Source organism: Sycon ciliatum, chromosome 1, assembly GCF_964019385.1.
Source record: "Sycon ciliatum chromosome 1, ocSycCili1.1, whole genome shotgun sequence".
Lineage (NCBI taxonomy): Eukaryota > Metazoa > Porifera > Calcarea > Leucosolenida > Sycettidae > Sycon > Sycon ciliatum.
The window spans coordinates 42,982,885-42,995,939 of NC_088643.1; the positions used below are offsets into that span (position 1 = coordinate 42,982,885).

General features: G+C 48.6%; 1 protein-coding gene across 1 annotated transcript; it reads left to right on the forward strand.

The window, feature by feature from the left end:
- Positions 1-4,061: 4,061 nt before the first annotated feature.
- Positions 4,062-12,501, forward strand: LOC135827220 (hexosaminidase D-like). The gene is made up of 7 exons (XM_065339751.1): positions 4,062-5,051; positions 7,648-7,776; positions 8,035-8,133; positions 9,026-9,235; positions 9,808-9,951; positions 10,305-10,453; positions 11,342-12,501. Exons 1-7 carry the CDS (start codon positions 4,539-4,541, stop codon positions 11,589-11,591), a joined length of 1,494 nt encoding a protein of 497 aa, XP_065195823.1. The 5' UTR covers positions 4,062-4,538; the 3' UTR covers positions 11,592-12,501.
- The last annotated feature ends 554 nt before the right edge of the window (positions 12,502-13,055 follow it).

Here is a 13,055-nt window from a genome sequence, read left to right on the forward strand (position 1 = left end):
AAGGACCTGATTATGCCAAAAATATGCTGGCATAATCCGCTTACCCCTAACCCCCCCCCAACTTCACCCCAGACAAATGTGCCTTTATGAACCCTGCAGTAACCAGGCAGGCACAGTGGGTTGGTCAAAGACCACCATGACGATTGAGATATGACTGAGAGGTGCCTGGTTCAAGTCCTACATGTACGTCCTGCCTGGGAGCGATTTTTCCAGCCGTGCTGCTACCCACAGTCAACTGGGAACTTGTGGCCAGGCACAAGGGGTGCATGGATGCGGCTAATGGGGTTTCTCCGCACTTGTGCCAGCGGTTGTGAGACTTGTCCCTCACCCCCACCGTTAGGCGCTGCATCTGCCGCTAGGGTTTACTGGGTGTTAGCGGCCGTCGTGAGTAACAGAGTTCCCTTTGGGAACGGACACGACATTCACTTTACTTCAAGTTTTTTTACTGCAGTAGTGACTATCGACTGCATTTTCGTTGAATGGCATAAAAAAAACACAAAAATCGACAAATGAGTAGGGGGAGGGGTGCTCAATCAGACTAAGAGGATGCTGCCCCCCCCCCCCCCCCCCCCCCCCCCCCCCTCCTCCTTTGGCTAGAACCCTGGTAGCAGCATACCGTCGTAAAAGCCAGTAAATAAGCCCTAGGCGGAAACGTTACTTAGTGAACGTCCAGAACATGGGCGTCAATTTGGGCCTGGGCACTAATGTGGGCCCGGGCATGGGTTATTCCGGATAAGTGAAATCAGACTGATTTTCATATCATGCCGTACTTCTGCATGTACAAATCAGGCGAGCACATGCACAGTGCATTTGCAGTGTACATTTAAAAAAGTTATACATGTACACCAGGGAGTCGTAGAATACCGGTATTTTACGACTCCCTGATGTACATGTACTTCGAAGTACTACAGTACCGTACATACACATGGAGCTGTGCCTGCACTGCACTGTGTAATCTGGTAATGGACCTGCCTAGCTTTCACCCATGGGCGCTAACACGGAGGTGGGCTAGAAAACGGAACAAGAGTGTTGACAGGACTTGTCACTGGGCACCTGGGCGTGTACACGGGTAGTGGACATTATACTGGGTGGGCGTTTATACTGAGTGGGCGTTTATACTGAGTGGGCGTTTATACGGGCTTTTACGGTACAAGTAGTTCCGCACCAGTGCTGCTAGTGCAATGCTATCCACTACACCCATTGTACTAGGAGCATATAGTCCCCAAGAGTGTGCAACTGCCTGTTCGAACATGTACATAAACAGCTTGCTGTCTATAGTATTGGGCATTACCCTCCTCTACATTCGTCGCTGTGGTTCCACCTTTGCGCCATGACCGGTAGCTCCGAAACAGCTTGCTGTCTACAGCATTGGGTGCGACGCTCCTCGACATTTGTCTTCTTGAGCACTCTCAGTAGGCTGTTCTAGTGCTGCTGCATTACGCATCGGCGATTCCCCCAGGCTACTTTTCATAGTTTCAGTCACTTTCAGCACTCTGGCGCTAGAGCAATGAAGGCCTGTAGCTCGGCTTACTTTAAAAAGCTCGCAGCTGTACTGGCGAGGCCTTTATGGCCGATACAGCTTGCTGTCTACAGCATTGGGCATGTTACTTGTACATGTATATGTACATGATTGGATAGCTAGCTACATGTACTGTCGTGGACCGGCATGGAAATCCGGTCGCATATCTAGCGGCCCCAGGGTGCTGGCCATGCAGCCGTGAGTAAGCCGCACGCATTCAGTTATGCGCTGCAGCGTGCTGGTCGCATCGGATCAACATGATGGTTACATTCTGTATGCGCTGGGGGCGCCGGCCCCGGTTATTCGACTGGATTTCCATGTCTAGGGCACTACGTGTACATGTTTAGAGGTTTTAAGCGATTACATCATCAGTTGAGATGCGTTGGCAAAGTCGCGGAGACGCGGACTGAGTCACGGCACAGTGCTGCACTTGCACTAGCGTCGTAGCAACTCACGCTGCATATAGCTCTTGGAGTATTATACTCGATAAATGGCTGGATTATGCTTTCCATTAAGCCCAAATTATGCCAGTGATTATGCTACATTATGCTGGAATTATGCCAATGATGGTGCTATACTGTACCCTTGCACTCTTGTTGCACTTTGCAACGTTACAACCACTCTGGCGGCTTATAAGTGTTGCAAAAGAAGGATCCACGAGCGCGATTCGAACCCAGCACCCCTGTCTTTCCGGGACAGTGCCCTATCGATTCGGCTAACGCGGATCACACACACTCATGGGTCCTTCTTGCTACACTGCTCCCCCGCCCCAATTGGCCCAACAGGCTGTGTCCTCACGTCGTACCTACTCGCGGAGGGGGGGGGGGGGGGGTACGGTGGGTCGTGGGTTCGAGCCTCACGTTGGGCACCAATGTTGCAAAAGAAGGATCCACGAGCGGGATTCGAACCTAGCGCCCCTGTCTTTCCGGGACAGTGCCCTACCGATCCGGCTACCGGGGATCACACACACACTCATGGGTCCTTCTTGCTACATAAGGGGTAACATGCACCAGGTTATTTCCCGTAACATACCTAAATATGCCTGGAGCATGAATCTTCAGCCACCGGCATCGTAAGGTTATGCCGACCGTCTGGTGTCAGAAGTCCTTTTATGCCAGGGCATAATTTTTAGACAAAATCCGAAGAATATGCCAGAAATAATTATGCCAGCAGAATCCGCCAAGGGCTACGCTGCATACTCAGCACCCATTTGGAAATCTGCTGACTCACGCTGTATACTTACTTAGCGCCCGGCATTAGAAAGTCCGCCATGACGTCATTCGCATAACCTCTCTATACAAGTACAAGTAGCAAGAGTATCATATGATAAGCCCCCAAGAGTGTGCAACTCCTGATACACTTTCCATGGGGTTCGCCAACGGCGAAAACTCACATCACGTGGTGTCGTGTCGCAGTTGTACGTTTCCCGCCCGTTTTTAGCGAGCAGTGGAGTAATAATAAAAGCACGCTCTGACGGAAACTCACTGCGCGTATGCAAATCCCCAGCATGATCATGGCAGATCGGATTGGGTGCACGCTATCCTTCGTTTGTACGTACATGTAGTACGAAACGTACCTGAGACACGTGATGTGACTTTTCGCCATCGGAGACCCCATATGCAGAGTTGTACACTCTTCGGAGGTTTATACTCTTGCTAGTACAAGTAGCAACCTAGGCTATAGTAGATAAACCACCTTGCAAGTTTGTTCAAACATGTTGTTGGTTGACAGCATGTAACAAGGTGGAGGACACCGTGTTTGGAAACGGTGACCTTTCTACGACCATCCATGGTTGGTAGAGCCCCGGTCGGTTGTGACCATCTGAACCGTAACACCTATACTGTGGTTCAGATGGTCCCAACCGACCTGGGCTCTACCAACCGTGGATGGTTGTAGAAAGGTCACGTTTCCGAACACAGTGTCCTCCACCTTGTTACATGTACATGTACATGCTGTCAACCTCTATCCTTTGTTTCAATGCAGAGTACACTCAGTTTTCTTATCTACATCACATCACTGTGAGTGTGACACATCACATGTCTTGACGTTGGCAGTGCAAAGCGACCACCAGACTGGTCCAGAGTGGCACAGGTTCTGACATGGCCTGATAGCTGCACCGTCATCACTCGTCAGTGACAGGGGGGTACAGGGGGGTAGGGCCGGGGTGCAAACGGTACGGTGTGTATGGTGTTGTCACGTGATGCGAAGTTCTGCCGCCTAGCGCCTCGACTCTCGACAGATCCGACCATTCATTAGGACATTACCATGATTACCCGTCGGTAAGCTAAGACAGTAAGAGTACTAATACATACAGACTGCACTGGAGTGGAGTTGCACACGCTCGATACTCCATGGCGGTTTATTTGTTATGATTGAGAGTTGCTAGTACTAGTAGTAGTAGTAGTAGTACTGTACTACAGACAGTAGTCATCACTCATGATATGAATCAGTACAGTCATGTACAATCATGAAGTCGTGAAAGCTTTCACGCGACTCACTCACTAGCGCTATATAGCACTCCTCACTACCTCAGCCTCCTGGGCCTGGTTACAATGAACAAACTGTTCCGTGTTCGCGAATTCGATGTGTGGAAATTTCCAGAAGCATAATTACTAATACTACAACTCAGGTCAGTAGGAGACTACTACAACTGGCGGTCAATCAATTTTGTTACAGACACTGCTTTATTTATTACACAACAGTCCGGTACGCCACTAGCACTGGCAGCTAGCAGAGTGCGGAGCAGTAGAAGCCCTACTAAACTAAAGAAGTAACACTGTAAAGTAAAGAGTAAAGTCAGGGTCAGGAAGGAGCGCTTACCCATAGTGTTCGTACAACACGACGCGACGTGAGTTGAAGAAGTAATTAGTTGATGTTTGATCCATGGAAGACTTCATGGCGGTGGGGGCATCCGGCCAAGCACTAGAAGCAGATGTTGCTGCTGCCGCTACTCTACTTTGGAAGTCACATCGCTACTAGAAACTAGTCCTGCGCATCTGGCCAGCGCTAGCTACCAGCTATGAACTCCAATTTGTTTGCCCGTCTGGGTGGCCTGGCGCTGTGCCTACTGCTAGTCTTCTATCAGATTGTCTACTTCAATGATCAGCTGTTATTGATGGCGGGGTATAATGTGCTTCGGCATCCTCCGTTCGTAGTGCATTTGGATTTCAAGGGCGCTGTTCCGCGAACCGACTACATCCTGCAGCTGGTGACATGGCTCGGCCAGCGCAAAGTGTCCGGAATCCTCGTGGAGTATGAGACGATGTTCCCATTCGATGGCAAGCTAGCCGATCTGAGTACGAAACACCACATGAGCCACGAGGATATAGCAGATATGCTGCTGACAGCCGATAGGACGGGCATGGAGGTCATACCGTACGTGAACACCTTCACCGATCTACAGTATGTAGTGGACAACGCCGATGCATTCGACGATCTTGTCAAGTCGTTTGGCGGCCAGACTCGCAATAGTTGGAATACGTGTCACAAGCACAAACTGCCAGAGCGTCTCGTCACAGAAATAGTGGATCAGGTATATGTACATGATATTGTACAGTATTGTCATTCACTGCTGGTCCAGCTGTAGTGTAGTAGTACTAGTAGTGTAGTAGTGTAGTACTGATGTGACCTGACATTACCCATGAAGCTCTACAATACTGCTCAATGAAATCCAGTCGCGTCACTCAAGTACTAGTAGTGGTGCTCACCGAGCATTGCGCAGCCCTGGACCTGCGAACGCTGGGCTGCGAAATGGTGCAAGGCGTAAACGTGAGCGATGCGACTGGGTTTCACAGACGCGGCAGCACTGTAGATCCGCGCTGTGCATGTAACCAGGGAGTACTAAAACACCCTGCATGTGACACACCGCATGTTACACACCGCACAGAGGTGTAAACATTAGGGGTCAAACGGGTATAACTAACAGGCGGGTTAACGGGTACCCTTTAGCAGCCATGTTTATTTTTTTGCGCAATTCACATAAATCAAGATTTTAATTAATCTGTTCTCGGGTTGCATTTTGATATCACATTGTGATTCGCAAATCGATTTGTGTCTGATAGTCGCAGGAGTAGATCTACTAGGTGCGAAAATGCAACAACAATGCAGACATCCAGCGTGGAGTTGTAAGTAATTGACTCCCGCCTGGAATACACGATCCCAGCTGAGTGTTGCTCCGTACTGACAGGTTCATCAAAATCCAAACGGCTACCCTTTTACTAACGGTACCTGAGATTAACGGTCGGGTACCCGGGCACCCGGTACACCCCTTTGACCCTTACTAAACATTCAGGTAATTCTCAGGACCGTAGCACCGGAATTTCAGAAATGACTGGAAATGAACAATGTTGACGAAAAACTCAGTTTTGCACGAGTTCGGTGGGTCAGCCTTTCGAAATATGGTCCAGCCATGATTCTAAAAGAACATTATTGATAATATCACACTATCAGCAATGCGGACCGTGATGCGGCATTTACCACTCACAGCGACTGTGCCATACAGTTCATTACTTGCTGATCCAGGTCACAGAACACGTCTCTCTGCTCCTGAAATGATCGTCTCGCACCATTCGCAACGTGGCCGAGTATTTGAACAAAGCATACATCCGTGTGCTCGTCAACCCGTGCAGATACTTTGAAGAATAATTGGGCCGCTCATCCGGAGGGTGATCCATTCACCAAACTTGGACGCGCCGAAAGACGATTTCCTTGTTGCATTGATTCCTGCGACTTCAAAAGGTGCATACTTCGCTACGTGCACAGTAAACCTTTGTTTGCCGGACCCTGTACAGTACCAAGCGGAATCCTGTAGTCACCGGGCACATTTTTATGTACCGACGTGCTGTGGATCGAACTTGAATCCCTCGATCAAGTGGATGATCCTGTCATATTATCAGGACAGGTCCACTGCACCAAAGCCAAGCGCTTCCGGCTAGGGCAGGTTGCAGGAATCTCCTTGAAGAATGTACTCCATTGAGAGGCACCGTAGCATGGCAACTCTATACGACAGCACACCTGTCACATGTGTCACTTATCAAATTGCAAAAAAAAGCAATATTGTGAATCCAGTTTCAATCGCCAGCAGGGTCGTAGCACTGGGATTTTTCAAATGGGGTACTTGAGACCAAAAATGGACATTATTGACGAAACCCCCACTTTCACAAAGTCGGTGGGTCAACCTTTCTTGGGGTAAGGTCTGGCCCTGGCCACGCCGAGTGCTATAGTCCTGGCCAGTAGAGCAAACATTGCGTCATGTGCCGTAGGATGGCAATTCAGTTGCCGCTGGTTTTGGAGAGGAAAGTATTGGTTGCACAGCATTCCACTACATGTATAAGCAGCAGCAACAGCAAGGAAGTAGTCATGGTGCGGCTTTGAGTGCAAGCATACAATGAAGATTCGGATTCGGTGAAACGCTGCATTGCACACCAGGATGGTCAGCAATGACGACTGGCAGTGGGGAAACACCCTGACAGATTATTGACTGGGTTTTGTGTCACTGTGTGTGTGTGTGTCACTGTGTGTGTGTGTGTGTGTGTGTGTGTGTGTGTGTGTGTGTTTGTGTGTGTGTGTGTGTGTGCCATATGGTGCAGTGGTATGTGCAGCGATTTCCAATCGATAGATTGCGGGTTCGATTCCCGACGATTATGGTCACACACGTCTTTCTTCTCTTTCTCAGACTCTTCCTGACTTTTCTTTCATTCTCCTGGGTGGTTACCAACAGCCAGTGCATGCCGGAGTATGTGGTGTGATGTGTGTGCGGGGAAAAAAAATGAAAAGACCAAAAATAGGGATTCACTGGCCAGAAAATGTCACTCCAAATAGCTGTATGGTGTAGACCAGGCTGAATAGTGACGGTCAATTCTTCAGCCTTGCAAGCTGTTGAATGGTGTAATCCCAGCACAAGTTGCTATGGCTTCTGCCGTAGCATTGCTATCATCGCCTCCGGTGATGGGCGTCAAAGGTCAAAGGTGTGTGTGTGTGTGTGTGTGTGTGTGTGTGTGTGTGTGTGTGTGTGGGTGAGGCAGCCTTCACTAATCTTGTGTCACTGTACATAATACTGCCTGTTTGAGTTTCATGTTTGCAGATGCTAATGCCACTTCTTTTTTTCTTACCATGGCTTGGCTGTTCAGGTCCTGTCACTGCACCCAAACTCTCGCCACATATATATCGGATCCAGTAAACTTGCTGAATTAAACACCGACACGGAGTGTCTGATAATGGAAAAGGAGAACCGGATTGGAGAGCTCTACTATAGACATGTAGGTTACTCAATACTCGATTGTGACGTGTAAACAAGTGCAAGCATGGAGGTTACCACCGTACATGTGTGTGTGCGTGTGTGTGGGTGTGTGTGCGTGCGTGTGTGTGTGTGGGTGTGGGTGTGTGTGTGCGTATGTACATGCGTATGCGTGCGTGTGTGCATGGGTTAGCAATGCGCTATGGCACTTACTAAAGTATCCTGTGCAGACCTCACAGCTGGTAGCTGATTTCTTTTCTGGATACCTGCTCTTGTCCAGGTTCAATATATCAGCCAACATATTCATCACAATTGGCCTGGTGTGACCGTATTGGCCGCAGCTGATGCATTGGCGGATTTGTCAGAAGTACAACTCAAGGTTGGTTCTGCATACCGTATCGCATGCATGGCATGTGTTGAAGTGTCGTCCTTGAGATTTGTGTGTGTGTGTGTGTGTGTGTGTGTGTGTGTGTGTGTGTGTGTGTGTCCCATATGGTGCAGTGGTATCAAGAGTATATAATACACTCTTGGTGGTATGTGCAGTCGATTTCCAATCGAGAGGTTGCGGGTTCAATTCCCAACGATTATGGTCGAACACGTCTTCCTTCTCTTTCTCATTCTCCTAGCTCGTCTTTCATTCTCCTGGGTGGTTACTAACAGCCAGTGTATGCCGGAGTATGTGGTGTGGTGTGTGTGTGTGTCGAAAAAGAAAAAAAGAATGAAAAAATGAAAATAAAGGATTCACTGGCCAGAAAAAGCCGCTTTAATCAGCTGTGTGGTGGATCATCATCATCACAAGCCCATAGCCCTAAGGCCATCGGGCGTCACAGAGCAAGTATGAACAAGCGAGCGCCATAAAAATCGATCGCGTGCAGCAGCGAGCAGGGGCTGCACGTCAAGTGCAGTCCATGAAATAATATTATCAAGCCATGGCGTGTGGTGGATACCAGGCTAAAATTAGTGGCGGTCAATTCATCAGCCGTGCAAGCTGTTGAATGGTGTATAGTAATCCCAGCACTAGTTGCTATGTCTAATATAGCTGTTCGCTATCATTGCGTCTGCGATGGGCAGGTCTGAGGTGTGTGTGTGTGCGTGCGTGCACGTGTGTGTATCATGATGGTGTGCAACAGGCTTTTTCCTGACACGTTGGCTTCCCACTAATAATTTCAGGACTCCGCTAACAGCACAATGAACAGACCCCCCCCCCCCCCCCCCCAACACACACACACACATGCTGACTGACCCTGTTGTTTTATGTGTTGTGTATGCAGGCGATTTCAGAGTACATGCAACCCGTCGTAGTGGAGACCGATGTAGTGCGCAGCAACGATACAGAATCACTCATCACAATTGGCGTGGACTACTTTAGTAAAGTCTGGGGTGCATCGTCGTACAAAGGCATGCGCCTTCCCAGCGCAAACTATGTTCACCTCAAGGACACCCTGAAGAACAATGGGCGCTGGAGAGAACTTATCGGCGGAGTAAGTGGATGAACTCTCGTGGACATGGAAATCCGGTCGATTGACGCAGAGTCGGCGCCCTCAGTGCGTACAGCACGTTGCATATGCAGTGCACGTGTTGATCGTATGCGTGCTCACGGCTGCATAGCCAGCGCCCTGGGCCACTTGACATCCGACCGGATTTCTATGTCCACGGCAGTACGAGTACTCTAATTTCAGAAATTTTCGGTGCTCGATATTTTCGGTATGAGGGCAACAGGCCAGGTTAGGTGAATAGAAATTTTCGGTACAGAGAAGCAGTTCCCTATTGGATTATATGTGTTAGTGTTTGTTCGGTGTATTGAAATTTTAGGTATGAAACAGACGCACCGAAAGTACCGAAAATAAAAGTACACCGAAAATTTGTGAAATTACAGTAGTCTAAGCTGTGCTGCTACAAGAGTGAATGTTGCAAGTGCTGTGGTTATGCTAGTGTTTGCCTGGTTGTTCATTCTTCGCGCCATGCCTACTCCTTGTCAGCGGAGATATTGGGGATAGTGCGTGCATGCATATGTTGAATTAAGCTGCATCAAATCTTTCTTTGATCTGCACAGGTGAGGCGCTCAGATTTCGGCGGCCTATTTCTGATGGGTCGCTCACGCCAAGGCTACCGTGCGCCATTGTGCGAGCTAATACCGGTCGCCTTACCATCCTTGGCACTTGCTATGAATGTGGTGCTGAACAATTTTACTTTGGAGGTACGTGTGTATGTGAACATATGTATTATTGAGTATTGACCAATGCTTACTTTGTCTCACCATGGGATGCTTCTGTCCAGTGCAGCCAGCTATACGATCATTGTGACGTGCCACGTGCCCCACTACTGCTGATCTTCGTTTTTAGAATTTCCTTGGAATATTACATGTGACCTTGATCCTGGAAGGGTGGTGGCGTTCCTACGGATGCGGAAAACTCGGCCTCTTATCTAGCCGAGTCTCACGCGAACCGTGATTAATTTTTTTTACATGTGACAGTGCATGCGAATGTCGCACCACCACCACCACCACCACCGCGCATGCCATTTTTGTTTGTATTATTATCAATGTTCCAGGTCGGCCACAGAACAGCTGTTGGGCTGGGCTTCAATGGGTTTGTGTATGAGCGGCCGTTCATCGAAGCGGGCAGATTGAAGTTCCCGGGCAGTACCGTCTTCAAGGCAGTATCTGAGCTGGAGGTGACTATGAACGATAATAAATACAGGTACGCTGCTGCATTGCTTACTTCTCGCAGTTTGCCCATGACTGCTGCATTGCTTGTAGAGCAGAACACTACGTGTGTATAATTGTAGTGCCCATTTGCCCAATTCTAGTGCCCGGGGGTATCTGCGGGTACTGACTGTACTATGTACATGTACGTAACTACGTGTAACATTGGGTGGTGTGCGTACCCGTACCGTGTAACATTGGGTGGTGTGCGTACCCGTACCGTTGAACTCTTACACTGTGTATGCATGCACGCGCACACCAATGAGGCTGAGGGTTTTCTCTTTCTTGTGTTTGCTTGAGGGCTTCGCCTTTGTCTTGAGTGGAATAATTGGAAGAGAATTACTTTTTAAATTCCAATTATTTTAATGATAATCTGAACCCGCATTCACCATACCGTATCCATCACGGTTGTAAAACAAGTTTGCACGTCGGCGCCGCGTTACCACAGCCTATTCAATTGTGTTGAGAAACCCAACAAGTTTAGGAAGTTTTGCCTGTGCCAGGCCACTATTATGCGTGATTGGTTGTGGTATAATGTAGGCTCATTGTATGAACGTTAACAAAATGCACACGAAATCACCAGTGCCATGTGGACTGATGAGGCTCATTCTCCGCGTACGGAATAATCAGTGCATATGTCAGAATGGCATCAGAGGGTATGAGTTTCAAGTACTTAAGTACTTCAATCATCGAAGTATAAGTACTTCTGGATTTACAACCTTTCCCAGTTAGGCACAATTTTCGAATGTGGGTACCTGGATGAGAGAGGTTATACTGTATTTGGCTTTCCAGGCAAGCGTAGCCCATGTGCATGCGGCCATGTGCTCTTGACTCCTGTGCCCATTTTCACGAGAGTTCTTTCCTGTGTTAAATTTGCCTACAGGACCATGATCAACATTGACGTAGACTTTCTGCAGCGCCTCGAGTCATCACTGCGCTCCGTGTATCCCAGACATGTGGTGAAAGAGTGGATGAAACTCAAAGTGACGGCGTGGACAGACAAGGACGTACATGAGAAGCTGCGGCCGTACGGGGGCGGTAATGTCCTCAGTACAGTTCCGCCGACTGCAGAGCCGGTGAGGTTGGATAAGCGCGGAGCTGTCTGGCTTGGCAGTGATGAGGTCCACTACTGATTAGGAGGTGAAGTCGTTCTCATCATCGCCACTCTTGATTATCCTGGCCCGGGGCAGCCGCATTAGTCCGTGAAGCATTACGCAATACTCGTCTCCTGTGGATTCGCTCAAGATTGTAGGCATTCCCCAAACTTAAACTACACAGACATCTTTGAATTGTTGCAAGTGCCGGGGCCTTGAACTGACACATGGTGACACTGTGTAGACTTCAGGCCGTAGAGAGCTGAGAATCAAATCTCTCATACAGTTTCTACAAGGCCACACACCATATCAGCACGGCTGGGTGAAAAACTGAACCGCGGCACTTCCGGACGTTGCAAAGTCCTCCAAACGTATCCCGCATGGAGTCAAGTTTACTGACTGCGTTCCTCGGCTGGATCACGTACCACGATAGCACTGGTATTGGGACTCTTTGGTGTACTATGGGTATCTGGGGACACGCACTCTTATCTATGCATACAGTGTATGGGGACACATGCTCTTATCTATGCATACAGTGTATGGACATGCATTGCTCGAGGGGACCTAGACTGTTGCGCCGTGCCGCTGCAACTGCTGTAGTTTCTTTACACCGTATTATCACACGTAGCAGGTCTACTGTGTTAGAACACACATAGCATTGTGTTGACCCTATTCTTAGTTACCTCCAAGCTAGTGTTTCGTCCGTGGGCTGGAGCCCAGCAGGATGCTTGATGTGCCTTGAGCTTGATCACCTAGGTAGGTAGGCACCATGTCACAAGTGCAGCATTGAGTACTGTACCCGTCAGGTTGTGTATCTGTTGTATAAGTACTTTTATGACACCCTAGCTACAGGCTTACCCCACATCATTATTTTCAAGAATATTACTGGTCTAGTTTTGTTACAGTCATGTGCCAAGCGAATAGTTTGTGCGTATGCACCACCTCTTGAGAGTGATGGCTATTGGGATGCAATTGTGAGTATGTGCGACAGACAAGAATTAGCTACTTTCTCACCAAACATGCCGAATTTTCAATTCAGCTTGTGATGAAAGGGCTTGCGATGAGTGTGGTCGAAGCAAATCCCGTCCTGCTGAAATGACAGCATGACTGCCTTGCATGTGACACAGCAGTGACTGACTGTGGTATGAGGGTACAGACTGCAGTCATGTCCTGGCACATGTACAGCGCCTGTACTGTACTACTATGCACTCATGCATGCATGTGCATCAGACCGGTTTACACCCGTACCCATGAAGCCATGGTTTGGGTAAGAATCCTGGATGTACATGTAGTAGAGGCAATACAGTGGTTGCTACTTATTAGTGAGACGCAGGCTCTATGCAGCCCGATGAAGTAACTTAGTTTCAGTGCCCTGCACCACTGTTTGCAGATATGTGAGGTTGTATTGCACAACGTACAATGCGCAAGCTGTACAAGATTGCATCAAGCAGGCTATGTACTCTTGTCCACATGTATCAGTACGAGCATCCCGTGAATGCATGA